Source organism: Heloderma suspectum, chromosome 17 (assembly GCF_057233095.1).
Source record: "Heloderma suspectum isolate Gila_16-S chromosome 17, 16-S_ref, whole genome shotgun sequence".
NCBI classification, from domain to species: Eukaryota; Metazoa; Chordata; class Lepidosauria; order Squamata; family Helodermatidae; genus Heloderma; species Heloderma suspectum.
The window spans coordinates 10,112,317-10,135,330 of NC_139474.1; the positions used below are offsets into that span (position 1 = coordinate 10,112,317).

The following is a 23,014-nucleotide window of genomic DNA, read 5'->3' on the forward strand; positions in this document are numbered from 1 at the left end:
AAAGGCCTCAGCGCCTGCACCGGGGTGCCCTCCGGTGGCCAACTCTGGGCACTGCAGCCTGCTGGTCTCCACCGCCCTGTAAAGGCCTCAGCGCCTGCACCGGGGTGCCCTCCGGTGGCCAACTCTGGGCACTGCAGCCTGCTGATCTCCATCTTCCTATACTAGGGCGCCCTCCAGTGGCCAACTCTGGGCACTGCAGCCTGCCGGTCTCCTTCGCCCTGTAAAGGCCTCAGCGCCTGCACCGGGGTGCCCTCCGGTGGCCAACTCTGGGCACTGCAGCCTGCTGATCTCCATCTTCCTATACTGGGGTGCCCTCCGGTGGCCAACTCTGGGCACTGCAGCCTGCTGGTCTCCATCTTCCTATACTAGGGTGCCCTCCAGTGGCCAACTCTGGGCACTGCAGACTGCCGGTCTCCTTCGCCCTGTAAAGGCCTCAGCGCCTGCACCAGGGTGCCCTCCGGTGGCCACCTCTGGGCACTGCAGCCTGCCGGTCTCCTTCGCCGTGTAAAGGCCTCAGCGCCTGCACCGGGGTGCCCTCCGGTGGCCACCTCTGGGTACTGCAGCCTGCTGGTCTCCTTCGCCCTTTCAAGGCCTCAGCGCCTGCACCGGGGTGCCCTCCGGTGGCCAGCTCTGGGCACTGCAACCTGCTGATCTCCATCTTCCTATACTGGGGTGCCCTCCGGTGGCCAACTCTGGGCACTGCAGCCTGCTGGTCTCCACCGCCTTGTAAAGGCCTCAGCGCCTGCACCGGGGTGCCCTCCGGTGGCCAACTCTGGGCACTGCAGCCTGCTGATCTCCATCTTCCTATACTGGGGTGCCCTCCGGTGGCCAACTCTGGGCACTGCAGCCTGCTGGTCTCCACCGCCCTGTAAAGGCCTCAGCGCCTGCACCGGGGTGCCCTCCGGTGTGCAACTCCGGGCACTGCAGCCTGCCGGTCTCCACCGCCCTGTAAAGGCCTCAGCTCTTGCACCGGGGTGCCCTCCGGTGGCCAGCTCTGGGCACTGCAGCCTGCTGGTCTCCACCGCCCTGTAAAGGCCTCAGCGCCTGCACCGGGGCGCCCTCCGGTGGCCAACTCTGGGCACTGCAGCCTGCCGGTCTCCTTCGCCCTGTAAAGGCCTCAGCGCCTGCACCGGGGTGCCCTCTAGTGGCCACCTCTGGGTACTGCAGCCTGCTGGTCTCCTTCGCCCTGTCAAGGCCTCAGCGCCTGCACTGGGGTGCCCTCCGGTGGCCAACTCTGGGCACTGCAGCCTGCTGATCTCCATCTTCCTATACTGGGGTGCCCTCCGGTGGCCAACTCTGGGCACTGCAGCCTGCCGGTCTCCTTCGCCCTGTAAAGGCCTCAGCGCCTGCACCGGGGTGCCCTCCGGTGGCCAACTCTGGGCACTGCAGCCTGCTGATCACCACCCTGTAAAGGCATCAGCGCCTTTACCCCGTGGTTATCCCGTGGCCAACTCTTGAGCCCATCTTTTAAAGAACCCAGATATACTGGGCATTACCAAAACCTGGTGGAATACAGAGAAGCAATGGAATACATAATCTCTGGCTATGAACTCTACAGGAAAGACAGGGAAGGGCACCCTGGAGATGTTGCTCCATTCGTCAAAGACGGCATAGTGTCGAGCAGACTAGAACACCTAAAAGGGACAGACTCGTCCACAGAAGCACCATGGAGGACAATACTGGGCTCCAAAAGTAATTTAGTACTAGGAATGTGCCACTGCCCCTGAGACCAGAAGACTCAGGGTGACCCTGAGATGGAAAACAAAATCAGGGAGGCTCCAAACGAGGCAGTGTTGTAATAAGGGTGACTTTGATTATTCCCAGATGAGGCAGTGTTGTAATAAGGGTGACTTCGATTATTCCCAGATTGACTGGATAATGCATGTTCCAGTCATGACAATTTCTCAGTGCCCTAATCTCACTGTGCCCTAGAACAGTTGGTCCTGGAACCGACCAGAGGGGAGGCAACCCTGGATGTCATCCTAAGGGGGGGTCTCCCAGAACCTATTGCTTCCAGTTGTTCAACCAACTGGAAACAGTGACCACAGTGCTATCAGATTTAACATATTTTTAAGTGGACAACTGCCAAGGAAGTCCAACAGTCATAGTAGACTTCAGAGGAGGAAATTTTGCTAAAATGAGGGAACTGGTGAAAAGGAAGTTGAAAGGGGGAGTCAAGAGGGTTAATTCCCTTATACCAGAGGTTAGGAAAGGTAGTACCAAGAGTAGTTTTCAGGGCGGGAGTCTGAGGAACTGAAGCAAATAGTGGTGACAAAAGATGAAGTTCTCAACCTTATTGACAAATTGAAAGTAAATAAATCACCAGACCCAGAAGGTATCCATCCTAGCCTTCTTAAAAAAAACCTCAATTATGAAACTGCTGTACTTCTAGCAAAAATTTGCAACATGTCCTATGATCAGCCTCTGTACCAGAGGACTGGAAGATGGCCAATGAAACACCAATTTTTAAAAAGGATCTGGGAAATTACAGGCCGGTTAGCTTAACATCTGTTCCAGGTAAATTGGTTGAAGGCGTTATTAAAAGTAACATTAGTAAGCATATAGAAGGACAAGCCCTGCTGAAAAAGAATCGACATGGCTTCCACAAAGGTAAGTCCTGTCTCACTAACCTTTTAGAATTCTTTGAGAGTGTCAACAGACATGTGGTCAGGGGTGATCCGGTAGAAATTGTCAAAAGCCTTTTGGAAGTCCAAGTAAACAAAGACCCTCACCAAAGATTGCTGAGCAAACTTAGCAGTCATGGAATAAAAGGACAGGCCCTCTTATGGATCAGTAACTGGTTAAAGAACAGAAAGCAGAGTAGGAATAAATAGTAAATTCTGTGAGTGGAGGAAGTAAATAACCTCAAGGATCTGTATCAGGACTAATGATTTTCAACTTATTCCAAAATGATCTAGAATTAGGAGTGAGCAGTGAAGCGGCCACATTTGCCAAGGACACCAACTTATTTAGGGTGGTAAAAACAAAAACGGGATTGTGAGAAGCTCCAAAAGGATCTCTCCAAGCTGGGAGAATGGGCATCTAAATGGCAAAGGCGGTTCAATGTAAGCAAGTGTAAAGTGATGCATGTTGGGGGGAAAAAACAACTTTAAGTATAACCTGATAGGATCTGCGCTCGCAGTGACAGAGCAAGAAAGAGATCTTGGGGTTGCAGTGGACCGCTTGATGAAAACGCTGGCGCAGTGTGAGGCTGCCGTAAAAACAGCAAACTCCATGTAAGGCATAATTACGGAATTGAGACTAAAACTGCCAAGATCATACTGCCCCAATACAAATCTATGGTGCAGCCACACTTGGAATACTGTGTACAGTTCTGGTCACCACACCTAAAAAAGGCCACTGTGGCATTGGCAAAAGCACACAAAAGGGCAACTACAATGAGCAAGGGGCTGGGGCATCTCCCCTGTGAGGGAAGGTTAGAACAGCTGGGATTAGCTAGCTTGGAAAAGGGATGAGTGAGGGGAGGTACGACAGAGATGCACAGAATTATGCCTGGTTTGGAGACAGTGGAGAAGGAGACACTTTTCTCACTCTCTCATAATACTAGAAGCCAGGGTCATCCCATGAAGCTGACTGGTGGGAGAAATCTGGGAAATTGCCAAACCATTGGTGGTTGGGGGAAGGGGGGCATGGCCACCTGAGGAGCCCTGGATCAGGAACCCAGGAGGACCAGATCTGGCCCATGGAGGCCTGAGGTTCCACATCCTCGATGAAAAGCAAAGATGCCCAATATGTGAAATTCACCATCAAAAGATGTGGGGATGGCGGTAGCTTTGAGAGAGATCTGCCCGTGGCCATACAAAGCCCCCAGATTCAGAGGTAGCCTGTCTCTGAATACCAGTTGCTAGAGAGGATCGCTGTCTGGAAGGCTTCCAGGCTAAAGGATCCTTCGGCCCTGTCTAGCAGGCGTCTTAGTTATGCCATAGGTACACCGACTGGAAGGCCCTCTGCTTTTCCGTCTTTTCAAAATCACTTCCTCACCCCTTTTTAAACCAAAGTGGCTCTTGAGAAAAAGAAAACCGAGCTGAACTAGCAACTCTTGCAGCTGCAAGAAAAGGTACCATTTCCTACAACTGCATCACATGATGAACGAATGTCACAGGCGGAGGGGAAAACGGTCAGCGAGGCACACACCCGTCTCTCCAGGACAACTGCACTCTGGCAGGAGCGGGTCTCCTTCCACCTCTCTGCTCAGTGGGTGCAATGGGTAAAGAAAGCCACAACAAGCATCAAGAGAGAGGGAAGAGGTTTTTATTCATGGAGTGGTGTGTGGGGGGGAGTCGAGTTGCAATCCTGCCCCTCCCCGCCAGGAGGCTGTGGGGAAGCCCAACTCTTTGACTGCCACCCCATCAACATCATCAATTCTGGATCCCAGCCTGAGAGATGGTGCTGCTTTGGAGTCTCTGAGGTCAGAACTGGGCCGGAGGGGGGGAGGCTGGGGGGCAGCGCCCCGAGACGGAGCGCAAGGAAAGATGAGCTTCACCTCCAGCAGCAGCGAGGGAGGGCTGAGACCAAAGTGAGTGAGCGGCAAGAGGGCCGTTCAGCTGTTGAGGCCCTTCTTAGCCACGATCAACACGGCTGAAGGCACCAAACCTGTAGAAAAGACAGAGCGGAGAGAGACCAAAGTGAAGAACCCACCTCTAAGGCGGGCAGGCAGAGGAGGCGCTTTGGGAATGAAGCACAGGACAACCTGTTTTTACACAACCTCCACCTTTCTTCCCATCCTGGAGAAGACATGAACGAGGAACAGGAAACTGCCTCATCCAGAGTCAGGCCACGGGTCCTTCGAGCCTGAGACTGGTAGCAGTGACTGGCAGCAGCTCTCCAGGGTTTCACGCAGTTTTCCTAGCCCTTCCTGGAGATGCACTAAGCAAGTCCTTTGAAGCAAAGGTTTCCAGCACCAACACACACACAGCCTTCCCCGACCTGGTGCCCCCCAGATGTTTGGGATAACTCCACACCAGCCCCAGCCGCCACGGCCAACGGTGAGGAATTCTGAGAGTTGTAGACCAAAACATCCGGAGGGCTCCAGGCTGGGGAAGGGTCGAGAGAATAGCAGAGGTGGATGAATGATTTTAACTGGAGAACTTCACTTCTCGCGCCCCTGGCAACTCACTCCCCTCTCGTGTTTCTTTCTCATATGTTTTCTCTCCAAACAAGAACAGACCGGGGACACCGAGCCCTGCTCCAAGGAGGGCTTCAGACTGTGAGTGGGCAGGCTGGAGAACAGGCCCCCGACTAGGGGAAGGGAGATTCCATGGTTGAAAATCCAAGAGGGAACTGTCGGCAGAACAGCAGCTCTGCGTGCACAGAGCCCCAGGCTCAATCCCTGGCCTCTCCAGTTAAGAGGATCAAGAAGCAAGGAAAGACCCTTCCCCACTTGAAGCGCTCAACAGCTGTGGGCAGTAGTGGGTAGTACTGTCCAGAGGGGCAGGCAACCTGGTGCCCTCTGGATGTTTTGGACTGCTAGTCTCATCAGCCCTCATGGCCCGATGGGAGTTGTAATCCAAAACATCTGGAGGGTGCTGGGCTGCCTGCCCCTGCTCTTAAGTTGCAGGGAATGGGACTGCATGGGCATGGGAGAAGTACCCAGCAAGACTCTCCCCTTCGGTGCCACAGTTGCAGCAAGCCGCAGGTACCGGTCCAACCCCATCAACCTCAGACTCACCCAGCTCCTGCAGGGGCCTCTCCATGTCTTCCTCGGTGAAGACACGCCGCGGGAAGCTAGTGAGGAGGTTGAACGGCTCGTCGCCTCCATCTCTGCGGTTCAGCTCCACGTAGAGCCGGACGGCGGCCAGCTGCTCTTTGGCTCTGAACGTCTGTGTGAGCGACGTGCCGTCCAGCAGTCTCACCTGCCAAGGAAGAGGCCAAACAGAACAGAGGGTGTCTGTCTGATTAATATAATAACTATTTTGAAAAGTGGATTTGTGGCAGAGGTGAGCACTGAACTGCGGACTTCCTGGCTCAGACGCTTCATCTCCAGAGTACACCAGCCTTTTGAACCCTGGCATTGTACACAGCTGCTTGCACTAGACAGGGGAGCAGTCAGCGGGTTTGACTGTCTTTGTGTTTAAAAATAAACCAGGTCCACGTGGCAGGAATGCAGGAGAAGAAACGCAGCTTCTCTACCGCCTCGGCATGGGCATGTATGGCAAGCAGAGCGGCTTACATGAGAAACGGCTGCGCACGGGAGGCTTGGAACTCGGTCCTTTACCTGTATCCTGCACTGGTCGTACTCTCGCTTGACAGGGGGCTCCTGGCTGGGCGACGGGGGAACCGGTGTGGGAGCTATCGGCTCAGGAGGGCTGGATGCCTGAGAAGAGCTACTGGAGCTGCCGCCGCCAAACTAGACAGAAATGGAGAGGACCCCAGCAGAGGCCATTAGGAAGGAAACGCCAACCATGCTACGCTGCACTACGCAGATGGAGCCACCCAGCCTGCTCTTAACCCGTGCCAGAAGGCACAAGATTCTCTTGCTCTGCGGGGATGTAACGTGGAAGCGGCTTCCCTCAACCTGGTGCCGTAGCCACAGAGAGATCAGAAGCACCCACTTCTACTTTAAAACCAACTGGGGCTTCCCATACATTCGAACTCGGGGAACGCTGGTTAGTTTAAACGAGCCAGGAATGCCCCACTATACTTTGCAGCATCCTAGAGGAATGCTTAGGTGCAGTTCTTGGTTATCGCACAACTGCTCTGGGCAGCAAAAACATCAAGTTATTCTGGCTTAGTTATTGCCAGAGCGGAAGCAACCGTGCATAAGCAACTCCCATGCCATTTCTGTAAAGTGCGAATCGCCTTAAACCTTCCTGCAGTATTCTTCCCAACACTGCAGAAGAACACGGTTGCTTGCCTGCCTGCCTGCCAGTTGAAATGGTTAGGCTGGAGCACCTCCCCAGGAGTAAATCTACTTGCCAGTAGGTGACCCAGCCTGTTGTTTGAAATGACAGGCTGGAGCAGCACCTGAGGGCCAGCTCATTCCTATGTTCTGCTCTCTGTAATTTGTGTATTGCAAATGCAAAAAGAGTAGCACAAGAACAGACAGTCAGAGAGTCACAGTGTAACAAGGGGAAATGGGGAAATATGCAGCAAGTGCAGATGCAACAGCAGTCTAAAATAAAAAAATCAGTTTTCATGTATTCTGTCTTGTCTGTGTGACCACATTACTACAAACACTCTAATCTCCTCCTCTAACAGAAGAACAGGGTTGAGTTTTGAAATATGAGAGTGGGATATCTTCTCTTTATTCCAAAACTCAACCCCCACTCCCTTTTCCCAGCCTCTGTTGGTCACCCACCTTCTTGGCTCTCTCAGCCTTGTCTCGTTCAATCTTCTCTCGCACCCGCTGCCTGGAAAGGAGAACGGTTTTAATGGGGATATGAGAGTTTGGAAGGCAAGGGTCCAATTCAGCCATGGGGGGGGGGTCTCTAAAGATTGCCTTGGTAGAAGAGGTCTGTATATCCCCCCCTTAATTCTCACTATCATGAAATTATCTCACGAGCCCAACAGCTCTCATGTAAGAAGCTTAAAAATAATCAAGACTACGTAAGCTGATACGAGCTGGAAAGTTCAGAAGTGATCTGGAGTAGGGAGGATTTTCCTGTATACTGGGGAGGCGAGACTTCTTTGCTCCATGTCCTTCCCCATTAACACCCACCCCTACTTCGACAATTTCCACCAGCAAACCACAGGTCCACCCCGCCCCCCCGCAACCTTCTCCTCCACATTGCAACTGTTAACCTCCAGTTACCCAAACATCTCCCCCAAATCTTCAACAAGGAACCCTAGATTCATTGAAAGGGCACCAGGTTGGCTGTTTGCCACCCTCGGCAGGCTTTGGGTGGAGTAAGGAACCGGATTCCATTTTTTAAGTACACGCACCTCAACTTTTGTCCATCGATTTCCTTGAGCTCAGACAACCACTACCCCGCTGCCACTGCTACCATGTGTTAATGGAGCAGTTCCCTTGCACTATTGATTAAACATATTTTTATCCTACCTTTCCATTCCAAGTACATCATTTCTAGTTCCAAGGGCCACATGGGGGCCAGGGGCCACGCACACACGTACACACACCCTAGCGATCCTGATGCAGATCACTTTTTCATCACTGTGAGGAGCAGTGGCAAAAGAGCTATTTGTAGGATTGCTGGGGGAGGCGGGGGGAGAGCCTTCTCTCTGTTGGATAATAGGAACCACTCCGCATGCTTCCAGACACTAGGGAATGATAGAGAATGTCTTGTAGCTTAATCAGTTCCTATTTCCTGCTCCCTCCCCTTCCTCTTCCTGATAGTCTTCTCTGACAATGTGTAGAAAAGCATTAATTAATAAAGTAAGTTGATTTGAACTTCTTTTAAACTGGCTCTAGCCTTGCTTACTGCTGTGTTGCCATGCTTTCTCTATATAAAGCAACTCTGCTGTAAGCCACACCAGACTTTCCAACACCTTCCATGCCCCCCATCCCACCCGTCCCTCCAGTAATTGCTCCTCCCAGTGATGAAAGAGTGATCTGTATGAGGAGCTCGGGGGGGGGAGGTCAGAGAACCCTTGGGGATGAGAAGACAGCCTTGGGGGGCTGTCCGCAGGCCCTGAGCTGTGCACTGCTGCATTAAAAGAAATGCACAAGGCAGCTTACAACCTAAATATGTGAAAACCAACAAGAAGATACAAATATGAGAGAGAGGGAAAGAGAAAGGCAGGCACCAGGCAAAATACTTCAATTTAACACATTAGGAAGCGTAGAATATTAACAGTTTGGCTTCTGACACTGGGGGTAGCACACAGCCATCAGGACTAGTAGCCATTGATAGGCTTCTCCTCCAGGAATTTGTCTAACCCCCTTTTAAAGCCATTGAAAGGGGTGGCCATCACCATCTGCTGCGGAAGCAAATTCCATAGTTTGACTCTGTGCCGTGTGAAGACGTCCTTCGTGTTCTAGTAACATGAGAGAGGGAGAAAAATGTCTCTCTATCCACTTTCTCCACCCCAGGCATAATTCTGTACACCTCTATCGTGTCTCCCCTTACTGGCCCTTTTTCCAAGCTAAACGACCCCAGCTGTTGTATCCTTCCCGCACAGGGGAGTTGCTCTGGCCCCTGGATCAGTTTAGTTCCGTTTGCATGCAGAAGGCCCTGTGTTCAAATTCCAGCTTCTCCAGCCAGGGCTAGGAAAGACCCGCATCTTGCCCATAAGTGTGAACAATACTGGGCTAGATGGACCAAGAAGCTAACCCAGTATAAGGCAGCTCCCTATATTCCTAGAGAAGATGGGCTGTAGCTCAGTGGTAGCGCACCTGCTTTGCACGCAGAAGGTCCCGGGTTCGATCCCCAGTAGAGCTGGGGAAGAACCCTTGTCTGAAAACCTGCACAGCCACTGACAGTCAGCGTAGGCAATACTGAGCTAGATGGACCAGTAGTCGGACCCAGTAGAAGGAAGCTTCTTCTGCGCCTATTTAAATTAGCACCATGAGGACTGGGATCTTGCTTCCTTTTTAGGGGAAGGGGTATAGGCCACTGGTATAGTGGTACAGCTCGTCTGCTTTGCACACAGAAGGTCCCGGGTTCAATCCCCAGCATCTGCAGGGAGAGCTGGAAAAAGACTCCTGCCTGAAACCCTGGACAGCTGCTGCCAGTCAATGACCGGGTTCGCACAACACGCTAACCCACGCTCAGTGCTTGAGTTTGGGTTTTGAACGATGGGTTGTTTGCTGAACTGTGGGTTAGCGTGTTGTCTGAAGGCAGCCAGGGTGGCTCGTTAAGCATGCAGTGTAGCTTATTTTCTCGAACAAGCCACCTTGAGAACACATAGTTTGTTGTTGGTTCAGGGTGGTTAACAAGCCACACCGCACGGTGAACAAGCTACTCTGGCTGCATTCAGACAACGCGACAGCCCACCCTGCGGAAAACATGCTGCGTTCAGACAATGCACTAACCCACCATTCAAAACAACCCACACTCAACCACGGAGTGTGGGTCAGCATGTTGTGCAAACAGCCCCCAGTGTGGAGAAAGGGTCTGATCTAGGACCTAACCAGTAGGACTAAGGATCTAATCCGGCAAAGGGCAGCTTCGTATGTTCCTAGCACTTTGTTTTGATTTGTGAAGGCCGAAAACGGCCCCCGTTAATGGCCCCCCCGCAGCAGCCCTGCATTGAGCCCTCTTGGTCCCACCCGCACCCCACCCCAGGTTCTCACTTGGCCAGCTTCTCCTCCAGCTTCTCCCGGCGCCTCTCTTCTGCCAGCTTCTTCATCTCGTCCTCTTGTAGCTTCTGGCGGATGAGGGAGAGCTCCTGGCCCTGCTTCCGGCGCTGCTTCTCGCGCTCGATGCTCTCCCGTTTCTCGCGCTCCTGGCGCTCCCGCTGCTTCTGAGAGATCAGCTCCATCATCCTGAAAGGACCAGCAGCAGAGCAGCTGAGGGATCACTCCCCCCTACGCAGGCCCGGCCCTCCCCCAGAAACCCCAGGCCTAAGTGTGCCATTTGCTAGGTGGATCGCACTGTATACTGCGTGGGGGCAGTCCTTTGAACACTTGACATACACTCTGTTTTTTAAAAAACAAGCTGCACTGATCCATGCGTGAAATATCAAAAATCCAGGGAGGAAAAAAATCCGAAATACCTTTATCGCAGGGGTTCAGAAACCTAATCCAGCCCGCTGGGCTCCCCAATCCTGCCCGCAGAGCCTCCTGGGTTCCTCCATGGGGATGCAGGCGGCAGGGGAGCAGCCCAGCCCCGGCTATCTTCCTTCATGGGCCCCTTTCCGCCTCTAATGCGGACAGCAAGAGGTGCACAGAGGTGTCCACTCTGCCGGCGCCAGCCAAGTCCGTTTTGGTTGATTGTGTATTTCATTTTCGCTGCCAATAATGCAATCACAGGAAAAGCTTCTAATGGTCAAAGCATCTTTTCTTAATTTTCTTAAATTAAGTATCTAGGGCGCAATCCTATCTGGATAGTCGGCAGCCTTTGCAGTTGGAGACAGCGGAGTATCCAATGCAGGGCGGCCTGAGCACGGAGGCAATCCTCGCCTCTGTGCTCTGGCCACCCTGCATTTTCCTTAGACTGGTCCTGTCTAGGGGACATAGGATTGCGCCCTTAATGGATTTTAGTTTCCGTTTTAGGTTTGTGGTGATGTTTATCTGTTTGGACTTGGCTTGGTCACCCACTCGGGTATCTAGAACCGAACTGGTGTAGGTTCTGAAGTTAATAAGTCCCAGTACTCCAATGAAATTGTCCTGCAAGACACCATTAATGTATTTAAAAAGTGGGTTGTAAGACAACATGTGCAGGTCAGCAAGGCAACACACACTGATGCTATGTGGAATTTAGTGACCCGTGAATCTCAGCTTTCACTTTAAAAAGCAAGTTCCTAGCACTCATGGGTTGCAAAGGTGTGTGTGAAGATGTGTGGAGACCCCAGAGAGATTGCCAACTGAGATTTGCTGTAGCCAAGAGACAGTGAGATGGGAAGGGTTTCAGCATTCTGATCCTCTCCATGGCTGAGAAAAGCAGAAACTCACCTCACTGCAGAGTTATGAAATCATGCATATTTGCATAATTAGCTTATCCTGTGGTGCTGGAGGAAAATTGAGAGTGCCTTGGACTGCAAGAAGATCAAACCAGTCCATACTCCAGGAAATAAAGCCAGACTGCTCGCTTGAGGGGATGATATTAAAGGCAAAACTGAAGTACTTTGGCCACATAATGAGAAGACAGGACACCCTGGAGAAGATGCTGATGCTAGGGAAAGTGGAAGGCAAAAGGAAGAGGGGCCGACCAAGGGCAAGGTGGATGGATGATATTCTGGAGGTGATGGACTCGACCTTGGGGGAGCTGGGGGTGGCGACGGCCGACAGGAAGCTCTGGCGTGGGCTGGTCCATGAAGACACGAAGAGTCGGAAGCAACTGACCGAATAAACAACAACATGCTGGTTGCAGAATCCAGGTTTTCTTGGTGCAGAATGCAGCTTAGCTTGGAGCAAAATTGCTTTCCTGCCTTCCCTTCTTAAGTGCAGAATACACACACCATCACAATTACTACCTCTTTGTTTGTTCCCGTTTTTCTTCTTCGCTCAGGGGGCGTCGGTTGTCTTCCTCAGTCAGCTCATCTAACGTAGGATCTGTGGGGAGAAAATACTGTTATTCTCTTATCCGTGGGGCTTGGAGGAACCAGGGAACAAGCAAGCCAATGCATCAATCGCTACATTTGAGGATCTGGATCCACACTTTCTCAAACACCCCCAGGGATGGTTATTTTTTTATTTACAATATTTATATGGTTAAAGAAAAAGAACTAACCACTGCTGAGAATCATTCAGGGATCTGGAGTGTGTTGTCATCAGTCTGCAGATGGCACATAGCTCTGTTTCTCCTTTTCATCTAATTCAGATGAAGCAGTGGGGCTGTTCACACAACACACTAACCCACACTCAGTGGTTGAGTGTGGGGTGTTTTGAACCAGGGGTTATTTGTTGAACCGTGGGTTAGCGTGTTGTCTGAACGCAGCCAGGATGGCTTGTTAACTACGCAGTCTGGCTTATTTTCTTGAACAAGCCACCTCGCGAAACCAAAGTTTGTGGTTGGGTTGTTCAGGCTGATTAACAAGCCACACAGCATGATTAACAAGCCACATCGTGCTGTGTTCAGACCATGGGAAGGACCAGACTAGGTAAAGGTGACAAAGGCTCTCTGCAAAGTACCAGGCCTCCTGTCTCAGCCTCTCCAGTTCTGCTCTGACCTGATCCACTCTGCACCAACTCTGGCGTCCTTCCCTCGCGGGGCTCCTCTGAGCTCAGAACATGGCCCTGCGGGGGAACGTAGGGCTCATCCAAGTCAGGGTCGTTCTCGTGTTCCATGAGCCTGGAAGTAAAGAGAGGGCCACAGTTCAGGAGAAGAGAGAGGGGGGTGCTGGGAAGGCATCTGCAGTTGCGAGAAAGGCACAGAGGCAACACCCACCAGTCCATCGCAGATTCAATGCCCTGGTTCCCAGTCAGCGCTAAGGCCTTCTCTCTGGGAGGGGGGAAAACGAGAAATAAGATACAACGAGCCACATCTCAAACTTCCACGTGTTTTTTCTTGCTCTTCTGAGTGCCTGCGCATAAGCCCACCCCAATTCCCACCCCTCTATCCAGTGACCAAGAAGTCAACACTGCACGGTATCATTTTTCCATGCTAGCTCCGTTTCATGCACATCCAACTACGGGTTAAGAACATAAGAACAGCCGTGCTGGATTAGACCAAGGGTCCATGACCAACCAGCTGCCCCAATGGGAAACCCACAAGCAGGACACAAGTGCAGCAGCACCCTCCTGCCCATGTGCCCCAGCAACTGCCTACATAGCAGACTGCCTCTGATACAGGAGGTAGCATATTTCCATCAAGAACTATCGATAGCTTTCTATCAACTATTAGGAATTTGTCTAACCCCTTTAAAGCCTTCCAAATTGGTGGCCATTGCTATGTCTTGTGGTAGAGAATTCCATAGTTTACCTATGCGCTGTGTGAAGAAGCCCTTCCTTTTATCTGCCCTGAATCTCCCACCAATCAGCTTCATGGGATGAGCCCACTGGGTTCTAGTATTATGAGCAAGAAAAATGTCTCCTTACCCACATTCTCCGCACCATGCATAATTTTGCACACCTCTATCAGGTTTGTACACCTCTATCATAAGTTAACGCTCCCACTGGGAGTAGGGAAGAGGTCTTACACCACAAAGACAGCTGTGTGCCTCGCCGAGTTCCCACAAGGCATTGGACAATGCACTTTGCTTCTAGCACTCCTGGCCAATGGACATGGAACTGAAATGGCTGGCTTTTCCCATTTATTTATCACCCACATGCATCCCACCTTTGCCCAAAGATAAACACATACGCTCTGTTCTGGGGGAAGCCCATCTCTATTAGACTCTCGAGGGCCGTGCTCTCCATGACGGTCCACTGCCGCTCCTGGCAAACTCTGGAAAAGGAACCACAGATTGGAATTCTAGTTATTCTATTGCTTTTATTGCATTTCAATATTTCACTGTATGCCGCCTAGGGAGGTGCTGTCAAAAAGCAGTTTATAAATCACAAAAACAACAAACGGAAACAGTATTACACAGGTCCTGCAACAATTACACTGGTTACCAAACTGTTTCAATGCTCAACTTAAAAGTGCTGGTATTGATCTTTAAAGGCCAGAACAGGCCAGGCCCAGGATGTCTGAGGCCTATATGAACCAAGCCCTAAGATGGGTTTTGGAGACTTTGACCCCACCCACGAGACTGGAAGATCCCAAGGATGGAGCCTTTTCAGTGGCGGCACCAGTTGTGGAACTTCCTCCTTAGGGAAATCCAACAGGCCCCCTCCTCCCTCACCATCTTTAGGTCTGTTCTGAAAAACGCGTTTGTTCCACGAGGCGTCCTATGAGCAAGGGGTATGGTCAACCACTCTCCCAGTTTCAGTCCTCACCCCACCCCGACAGCAATAGGGAAGATGATTATGGATTACCTTCTAGGACTGTTGTAAAGATTACAACTAGACAATGCACATGAAGAACTAGTCAAGCATTAAGTATTCCTGACCCTACCCTGGCTCTTAAGATTCCGTTTTAACATTCCTCTTCTGTTTTATGTGCTCATGTTCCTTCTAATTGCTTTTACCACCATCTTTCTTCTTTTTCACCATTCTGTCCGTGTGACACCATGGACAGATTTTCTCTCAAATGCTGGAGCACAGATCAATCCATGAAATAAATAATAAATCCCTCCCACTTACAACCACCCCTTTCTCAGGGATGAGACCAACTCCTCTATAGCAGCCTTCCCCAACTTGGCACCCTGCAGATGCTTTGGACTACAACTCCCATCATCTCTGATCACTGGCCATGCTGGCTGGGGCTGATGGGCATGAAAGTCCAAAACCTCTGAACAGCACCACGTTGGGAAAAGCACTTCTATGGCACCCTTTCCCAACCCGGTGCCCTCCAGCTGTTTTGGACTACAACTCCCATCATCCTTAGCTATGCTGGCTGTGGCTGATGGCAAATGAGGTCCAAATTATCTGGAGAGCACCACCAGATTAGGGAAGGCAGCTCAATAGTAGTCTTTCCCAACCTGGTGCCCCCCTGCTCTTTTGGACTACAACTCCCATCATCCTTGACCATTGGCCATGCTGGCTGCCCCCCCAGAATGAAAGAGCCCCACCCTCAAAGCTCTTTAAAGAAAGTGACCCGGGAAAGGGGAGGAGCGAAGGTCGGGGCCACGGACGAGCTCCTCCCACAAGGCCCCTCCCACATTTCTTAAAGGGGCTTCTCCCACAAGGCCCCACCCCCAAACAGATCACGCCGAAGAGGGCTGGGAGGGGGCGGAGGAAGGGCTGGCTGCGTCACGTGGGGGGCTGTGCGAGCTCTGTCTCCCCCCCCGCTTTCCCACTGCCACTTTCGAGGGGGCGGGGGAGGGGCGTCCCTCTCTCTCCCTCCCTCTCCCTCCCTCACCTGTGGCTCCGTGTCAGCAGCTCCTCCCCAGGTGGCTGCAGCAGCGGCGGTGGCGGCACCGGAAGCGGCGGGTCTGTCGTGCGGCCGCTGTTTGGGTCACGTGGGCAGGTTGCCGGAAGTAACGACGGCGGCCGTCGAGGGACAGAAGTAGTGTCGGGCGCCGGGAGTGGAAGCTTCGCCTTAAAGGGGCCGGGAGCCGTCAGGCTTCGCCAGGGTCGACTCCGCTCCTGCCCGTCCCGCGTTCTTCTGTCTGTCGTCTGTTCAGGAGTTCCTTGGAGCTTTTCTTCCTGCCTTTTCTTCCTTCATTCTGTTATATCTTTTCTTTTTTTCTTTTCCTTCTCTGTTTCATTCATTTTTCTCTTCAATTCTAATATATTTTCTCTTTCATTCTTTCTATCGCTTATTTTCCTTTCTCCCTTTTCTATCCTTTCTATCCTTTCAGTATGATATATTTCTCTTTTATTCTTTTTACCTTTTCTTTTTGATTTGTTCAATGTTTTCTTTTTCTAATTCATTCCGTCGTTTATTTCCTTCTTTCATACTTTTCTTTTTCATTCATCCTACTTTTTTCTCTCTCATTTTTCTTTCTATTGTGTTTTTCTTATGTTCCTTCTTTCTGCCTTTTCTTATTCATTCAGTCAGTCAGTCAGTCAATCAATCTCTTTTTCTTTTATTCTTTCTTTTCCTTGTTATGTTTTCCTTTCATTCTTTCTACTTTTTCTTTAGCTTTCATTCATTCTTTCCTTTCACTTTTTCCTTCATTCCTTCTTCCTTTTCTTTTTCATTTATTCAATCAATCAGCCTTTTCTTTTTCTTTTCTTCTTTCTTTTCTATTATATTTTCCTTTCATTCTTTCTACTTTTTCTTTAGTTTGCATTCATTCTTTCCTTTCTTTCACGTTTTCATTCATTCCTTCTGCCTTTTCTTTTTCATTCAGTCTATCTTGTCTTTTCTTTTTCTCCTTTCCATTCTGTATTTTATTTCATCTGTGCTGTCTATTTCCCCTTCTTTCATTCATTTGGGACACAACCCTTGTGATTTGGGGGAAGACAAATGCCCCCTGATGTGCCTAATGTCCATCTGATGCTGTGGCTGACTGCAAGCAGCCCTCCTACAACTGCCATCATCCCAAGCCAGCATGGGCAGTGGTCAGGGATGATGGGAGTTGCAGTCCAACACACCTGGAGGGTGCTGGGTTGGCAGAGATTTACGGGATTGTTCTGTGGCGTTTGCAGGGTGTATTTGAGTCTCTGGTTCTCCTTCTCATTTGCTCTGACATAACATCCCCACCACCTTCTCAGAGGCTTCCATTTGGTGGAGCTCAAGCTCACATCTCCTTCCCTACCCCATGTCCTCTGCCAGGATGCTGAATCTCTTTTAGTGCAAGACCGAATTCCATTTCTGGTGTCAAGGGTAAACACAGTTGGGCATAGGCCGAGGGCCCACTCCCCAGCAGGGGCCCACTGACAAGGGCCCCCTGGAGCTCCTTCTCCTCATCACCATTGCAACCTGCTTGCTCACCTGCCTCTCCCTGGCCCAGACAACAATGATGGTGAGGAGGAGGAGGAGCAATGCTGCTGCCTACTAGCTAACTGGCTCTCTGCCTTTCAAGCAAGGAAATGGTAGCCATGATGAGAAAGAGGAGGAGGCGCAAGAGCAGCTGGTGACAACGGGGTAAGAAGGTCGACTCGCTGAGGGAGAGGGCCCATGGAGGGTGTCTCACCCAAGGTCCCTCAGAAACCTGAAGCTGGTTCTGTTGCAGACTCCGAACAACATGCAGAGTGAGAGCATAACTCAGAGTGTGCATGGAGAGCCTTCACGAAGGAGTAACTGCACTTACACTCCCTAACAGCTGGGATTTATACATTTGTGTCTTTTGGGGGGGGGGGTTAAAACTGGAATTGTTGTAAGTCTCCTTTAGGGGTCACAGTTTCAGGATAGAAATATGGAAATTTACAAGTCAATTACGAGGTGGAGGGACATCTTTCTTGGCATAGGACTGGTGTGAGGGGACCGTGAGTGCCCAACGCCTCTCATTTTAGAAACTGGGCAATGTGGTACCTTCATGGAGAAAACACAGACCCTTTGGCATTTCAGAGATGGAAAGGCAGGTGCCTGTAACACCCCCAATTCTCATGCCGAAGATCACTGGGTGAGTGCTCCCCTGCCCTCTGTTACATGGTTGAAGGATCTTCACCACTAAGCTGGATTCCAGGTTCTGGGGCTACAAAATGCCACAAGATGGAACCTCCTGTCTGAGTGAGCTTACTTCCTCCTTGCCACAGTGACCTCTGCCCATTCGCCTACCCTCTCCCTCTGGGAGAGGATTGGGCCCAATCCACCCAGTAAGGGACTACAAGGCAAGTGGACAATGTTGCTTCATCTTCTCACTCTTCTCCTTGCTTCCATGCTCGGAAAGGACTGGTGAGCTGGTAGCAACAGCAAGGAGGAGCAGGAGTTTTGTGGGGGGATGCTGGTAGTGGGCCCCTCCAAGGCCTTAACAGGTGCCTGGTAATGCCACCCCCTGACTCTGGTCCTGTGTTGGATGCTGCCATCATTCATTCTTCAGTAGACTGTCCTTCACTGATTTTAAAAAGCCATCATGGTGTTGGTTTCTTTTGGTTAAAGGCAGGGGAAGGCAACTTCTAGCCCTCCAAATGTTGTTGGATTGCAAGTCCCATGAGCCCTAGCCAGCATATCCAATGGTGAGGGATGATGGGAGTTGCAGTCCAGCAACAGCTAGAGGGCCACCAGTTGCCCACCTCTGGTTTAGATCTTTGCACTGTTTTATCTCTGCTATTGGCTTTATCTTGCTTTTATCCTGATCTCATTTCATTCATTCATTCATTCATTCATTCATTATATTTCTATACCACCCCACAGCCAAACCTCTCTGGGTGGCTCACAAAAATTAAAAACCATTAAAAATACATTATACAAAGGGCAAACCTATTTACATAAAAACAGATAAACCGCACACACACAGACAACGTACATTTCAAACCATTTCAGACAACATATGTCTAAAACAATAACCTGTTTTCTCATCGTCGTCAGATCTTCTTGCATTTCCTGTTTTTAATTCATACACCTTCCAGAAATCTGCGGTAATTGGGTGGCTTAGAAATGCAAGATGTAAATAAATACATAAAAAGCGAGCCTCAACTGCTAGAAAGGTGTTTCTGCCGTAAAGAAATTAAACGCCAGACTGGCCAATACGTCTCCCCCAGTTAAGCTGGTAGAGGCATTTGCTAAGCTTTTGGCTGCCCAGCAGTTTGGGGGAAGGTAGCAGCAGGGAGATGCCTGGAAAATAAAATTTGCAAGCTCCCCTCAAACTGTGACCTCACATGGCCTTGTGTTGTACCCTAGCAAAGGAACTTCTCCCTCTTCACTCTGGTCTCTCCTATTGTGTGATAGGGAGCATCATATGAATAATTATGACCCTTTTTCTGCAGCTGGTAGAAGCCTGGGCATGGGGCCAACAGAGAGAGAGAGAGAGAGAGAGAGAGCTGCCTCTTTAAAGCACCCCTGGAATCCAAGGGGCTGTGTGCACTGGCTACTCCGAGTGCAAAACTTTATACAAGTGCAGAAAAACCCACGGAATAGGCAGCAGGGCAGAGGACAGAGACGGGGCCTCCGGAGAGGGCCTACAAAAGGGCAAAACAGGCAATTTAGAAGGCTGAAAGTGAGCAGGCAGGGGACTGCAGCGGTGGAAGAGTAAAGACTCGGGGCCAACACCAGGCAAGCACCAGAGAGTGACCAATTAGGGATCAGGTCCCGGGCGCAGAAGTACCAGGATGGGCAGACAGCAAGGCAAAGAGGTTGGCGCTGACTGAAACAGAGACAAGGCTGGAGAGGCGTCCCGGTTAGGGGAGAAGCAGAAGGTGAGGATGGGGTCCCAGCCAGGGAAGAAGTCCTGGACAGCTGTGAGCTCCTCACCTCTGTGTGTGGTGGGCTCCCCAGGTTGGCCTGCCAGTCAGCTCTGCCTCTCCGTCGGCTTCTTCCTGGTGGAGGTGGTGGCCAGCCGAATGACGGGGTCCCTGCTTCTGCTCTCATGTGCCTTTCAAACCCTAGCAGGTGCGCTGGCATTAGCGGTGGCCTTGGCAGATGCCCAGCTGGCTGCTGGAAGGTTCCCCAGAGAGAGGAACACCTTTGGGTGGGTACGAGCCCCAATTGCCGGCATCCTGGTCAGCGCGGTGTTCCTGAGTGCCTTGTGCCTGGCTCTCGTGCCTGAGGCGCTTCGCCGGGTAGCTGATCTGCGGGCCACGGAGCACATGGTGGCACTGATGGGGATCGGGGCCATGGGGATCCCCATCCACCTGGCCAGGGCAGGGTTGCAAGAGAGGCATCCCCAAGTTCAAGGCACCAGGTATTGCTGCAGCAGGATGAAGGTCATCCAAGCAGGAAGCTGTGCCCAGGAGATGGAAGGTGAGTCTGTCCAGGTGTGTGTATGTGTGTGTGTGCATGTGTGTATACATGTATGTGCATAGGAGAGGAATGCAATGGGAGGAGTCAATTTGATGGACTGCCTAATCCAGAGTTCCTGAAAACTGGTCTCTGAGGACCCAAGGAAAAGGAGACAAGGAAACAGTGGAAAACATTATGATCCCTAGATGTTTCCACTGTATGATGAAGAGGCAAGCCTGCTTTTTTCCCTTCTTCTTCTGAAAAATTGTCTCTTCAGCAGTACAGGCAGCTGCAGCAGGATCTAGAACTCAGGATAATGGTCCCATGAAGCTGATTTTGGACAGGACCAGGACAGGCAATGTTCTCCTTCACCCAACGTAATAATGTATGAATCTCCCCACGGCAAGAGGGGTCTATAGCTAGCAACTTAGATGGAGGATAGGACCTAGGATAGCAAAATGGAACCCCCGTAATCAAAGGCAGGTGACTTCTGAATACTGAATGCTGGAGATGAGCAATAGGGGAAGGTGTCCGCATCGCCCTTCACACCCCATTTCTGAGGTTCCCAAAGGCACCTGGTACCTGCTTTGCGGAACAGAATACTGGACTGGGGTGGACCTTGGGTCTGATCCAGAAAGACAGCTCCTCCATTCTCATTTCTGGGACACACTCCCCCATGTGTGAAAACGTTTAAGACCTTCATTTGACACACTTGTTCTTCCTCCTCTGCAGACCTGCTGGGGAACGGATCCTCAACAAATGGACGGCCCTGGATGGAGGAGAACAGGGAAGATGGCACCGTGTCGCCTGCAGAGAACCCCGGTCAGTGGCAGACACTTTGCCATGGCTGGATGATGGCTTGTTTTGGCCCTGTGGCTGTCCTTCTGTATTCTCTCGCTTTCCACCTGCTGTGTCTGGGCCGTGTGGCCTGCTTCAGCCACTGCTCCAGGACCCCATGTTGGGCCTGGCATGCTTCTGAGCCATCACAGCATGAACGACCCCCTTGTTGGCTGCTCTACCTGGACCCCGGGCTTGCCGTGGCTGTGGCGGTGGCTCTGCTGCGTGTGGCGTGGCCTGCCGTGCGTGGCTCAGCCCTGGTGCTCCTGCAGGCCATGCCAGAGAAGCTGGACCTGCCGCTGTTGGAGCAGCACCTACAGGCCACGGAAGGGGTAGTGGCTGTGCTGGAGCTCTGCGTGTGGCAGCTGGATGGCCCCAGCAACTTGGTGGCCACAGCCCACGTGGCCTGCCTCAATGTGGCTGCTTATGAGGCAGTAATAAACAGGGTCCAGCGGGTGTTCTGTGAGCACGGTGTCCATGTTGCCACCGTGCAGCCAGACCTCGGGGCTTGCCCGGGTGGGGGGTGCCACAAAAGATGGGGCAAGGCCCCGTGCAAAAAAGGCCTAACCCCCTGCCCTGTTATGATCATGGAGTATGAGACCACAGTGTGAGCTCAGTGGACTGACCCCTGGAGGGGAGATGAGTGGAGGAGAGAATACCTCGGAAGGTTCTAGAATACCCAAGTTCTCCTCCCCTTGTTTCCGCTCTCTATGCTTTCTGCTAGAGAGATCCTACTTCCTAGCTAAGTGCAACAACAACATTAGCCATAAAGGGGGCAGCCAGAAGGACTCCATCAGGGGAGGGGAACCTGTGGACTTCCAGATAATGGACTACAACTCCCATAATCCCTGTCCTGTTGTCTGGGGCTGATGGAAGTCAGAGTCCAACAACATCTGGAGGGCTGCCGGTTAACCAGCCATGGCCTACAGAAAAGACCGCAAAGAAATGAGCAAAGATTTCGGAATACAACCCCCCACCCTCCTTCCACACCCCTGGCAACAACAGGCTAGTCCAGGCTGGGTATATGCTACAATTCTGTGTGAGTTCAGGAAAAAGTCCAGAATGTGGTACTGGGTGCAGTGTTCAATTCCTGAGAGTCTCGTTTAATTCTTTAGTGTTTTTTTTCTTTTTAAGAGCAAGTTTCTACCCGTTGTAATAGAATTTGCAGAATAAAGTTATGCAAATACAGGGAAACCATGCAAATTCAGCCGGTTTTGCATTATTTATACAGGTCACAGAATTCAGCTTTACTGAATGCAGAATGTGGATACCCTGGGTGCCTGTATATGTCGGTGTGGGTGTGGGTGTATGTGCATACTCCCCATTTGTCCAGCAGGGCCCAATACCTCTTGGGGTTTTGTTTCTGCCAGGTAGCAGATCCAATACCTCACATCACATTTTCAGAGAGGGGCATCTTGTCCCCCCAAATGCTTCAAGCCTTTAGCTCACAGCTCTCTTTCTGCTTTCTCTCCTTCTCTTCCCCCAAACCCCTCTTTTCTTATTTCACATTCAAACCTACACACATGGTCTCCAAACTCTGGTGTGTGTTTGGTTGTTTTCATTTCAAACAGTCTGGAAGATCTCTGTATCTAGAGACCATCTTCTAACAATTGTCTCCCATCAAGCGATATCCTAATGTCCTTTTGCCAAATCCCAGGCTGTGAAATGCTTTGCTTCAAGGCAAACCAAAGCCTCACAGCGCTATATATATATATTGCAACAAAGAGTCTTGTGGTACCTTAAAGACTAAGGGTGCAATCCTATGCATGTTTATTCAGGAAAAAAAAGTCCTATAATTCCCAGCATGCCCCAGATCAACATCACTGGCTGGGGAATGCTGGGAGTTGTAGGACTTTTTTTTTTTTGGTCTAAACTTGCATAGGATTGCACCCTAACACTTTTCTTCTGGCATAAGCTCTCATGGACACTGTCCACTTCATCAGATGCAAGTGGACTGAGTCCACAAAAGATTATGCCAGAATAAACTGATTGGCTTTTAAGGTGCCACAAGACTCTTCGTTGTTTTTGCCACAAGAGACTTAACACAGCTACCCTTCTGGAAAAAAAAAAATATTTTAGGCACCAAGGTACATCTAGCCCTGGACGTTATGTAGATATAACACTACAGGTAAGGACTGCTGTGGAAATGGCATCAGAGTGAGCTGCTGATCTGCACCCAGGGCCTGAGTGTTCTGAGTTCCAATGCTGCCACCCCTGATGTCATGCAGGCTACAAACAGAGGGCAGACAGAGGAGGAGGAGAGGAAAAATGTGGATGTTTGGGGA

At 51.0% G+C, this 23,014-nt stretch overlaps 2 protein-coding genes across 3 annotated transcripts; one reads left to right on the forward strand and one right to left on the reverse strand.

Moving 5' to 3' along the window:
- Positions 1-4,255: 4,255 nt before the first annotated feature.
- On the reverse strand, positions 4,256-15,583 carry UBXN1 (UBX domain protein 1). Of its 2 annotated transcripts, XM_084824338.1 has the most exons (10): positions 15,486-15,583; positions 13,884-13,967; positions 12,969-13,022; positions 12,751-12,872; positions 12,055-12,133; positions 10,214-10,405; positions 7,319-7,370; positions 6,236-6,367; positions 5,690-5,873; positions 4,256-4,614 (listed from the first exon to the last, which is right to left on the reverse strand). In XM_084824338.1, the coding sequence occupies exons 2-10, from the start codon at positions 13,937-13,939 to the stop codon at positions 4,562-4,564; spliced, it is 924 nt and encodes a 307-aa protein (XP_084680464.1). In that variant the 5' UTR covers positions 13,940-13,967; positions 15,486-15,583; the 3' UTR covers positions 4,256-4,561. The 2 variants fall into 2 exon arrangements, with proteins under 2 accessions (XP_084680464.1, XP_084680463.1); XM_084824337.1 differs by lacking the exon at positions 4,256-4,614 and having other exon boundaries at positions 5,498-5,873.
- A 3,711-nt stretch (positions 15,584-19,294) lies between these two features.
- Positions 19,295-21,924, forward strand: LOC146334441 (proton-coupled zinc antiporter SLC30A1-like). The gene is made up of 2 exons (XM_084824826.1): positions 19,295-19,913; positions 20,625-21,924. The coding sequence occupies exons 1-2, from the start codon at positions 19,376-19,378 to the stop codon at positions 21,338-21,340; spliced, it is 1,254 nt and encodes a 417-aa protein (XP_084680952.1). The 5' UTR covers positions 19,295-19,375; the 3' UTR covers positions 21,341-21,924.
- Positions 21,925-23,014: the final 1,090 nt, after the last annotated feature.

Bases quoted from the DNA above. Each gene is read 5' to 3' on its own strand.
- UBXN1 (XM_084824337.1), bottom strand. From the start codon at position 13,939: ATGGAGAGCACGGCCCTCGAGAGTCTAATAGAGATGGGCTTCCCCCAG. The intron at 12,873-12,968 runs GTGGGTGTTGCC...CTTTACTTCCAG, and splicing joins ATTGAATCTGCGATGGACTG to GCTCATGGAACACGAGAACG. The intron at 12,134-12,750 runs GTCAGAGCAGAA...TTCTCCCCACAG, and splicing joins GTTGGTGCAGAGTGGATCAG to ATCCTACGTTAGATGAGCTG.
- LOC146334441 (XM_084824826.1), top strand. From the start codon at position 19,376: ATGGGGTCCCAGCCAGGGAAGAAGTCCTGGACAGCTGTGAGCTCCTCA. The intron at 19,914-20,624 runs GTGAGTCTGTCC...CCTCCTCTGCAG, and splicing joins CTGTGCCCAGGAGATGGAAG to ACCTGCTGGGGAACGGATCC.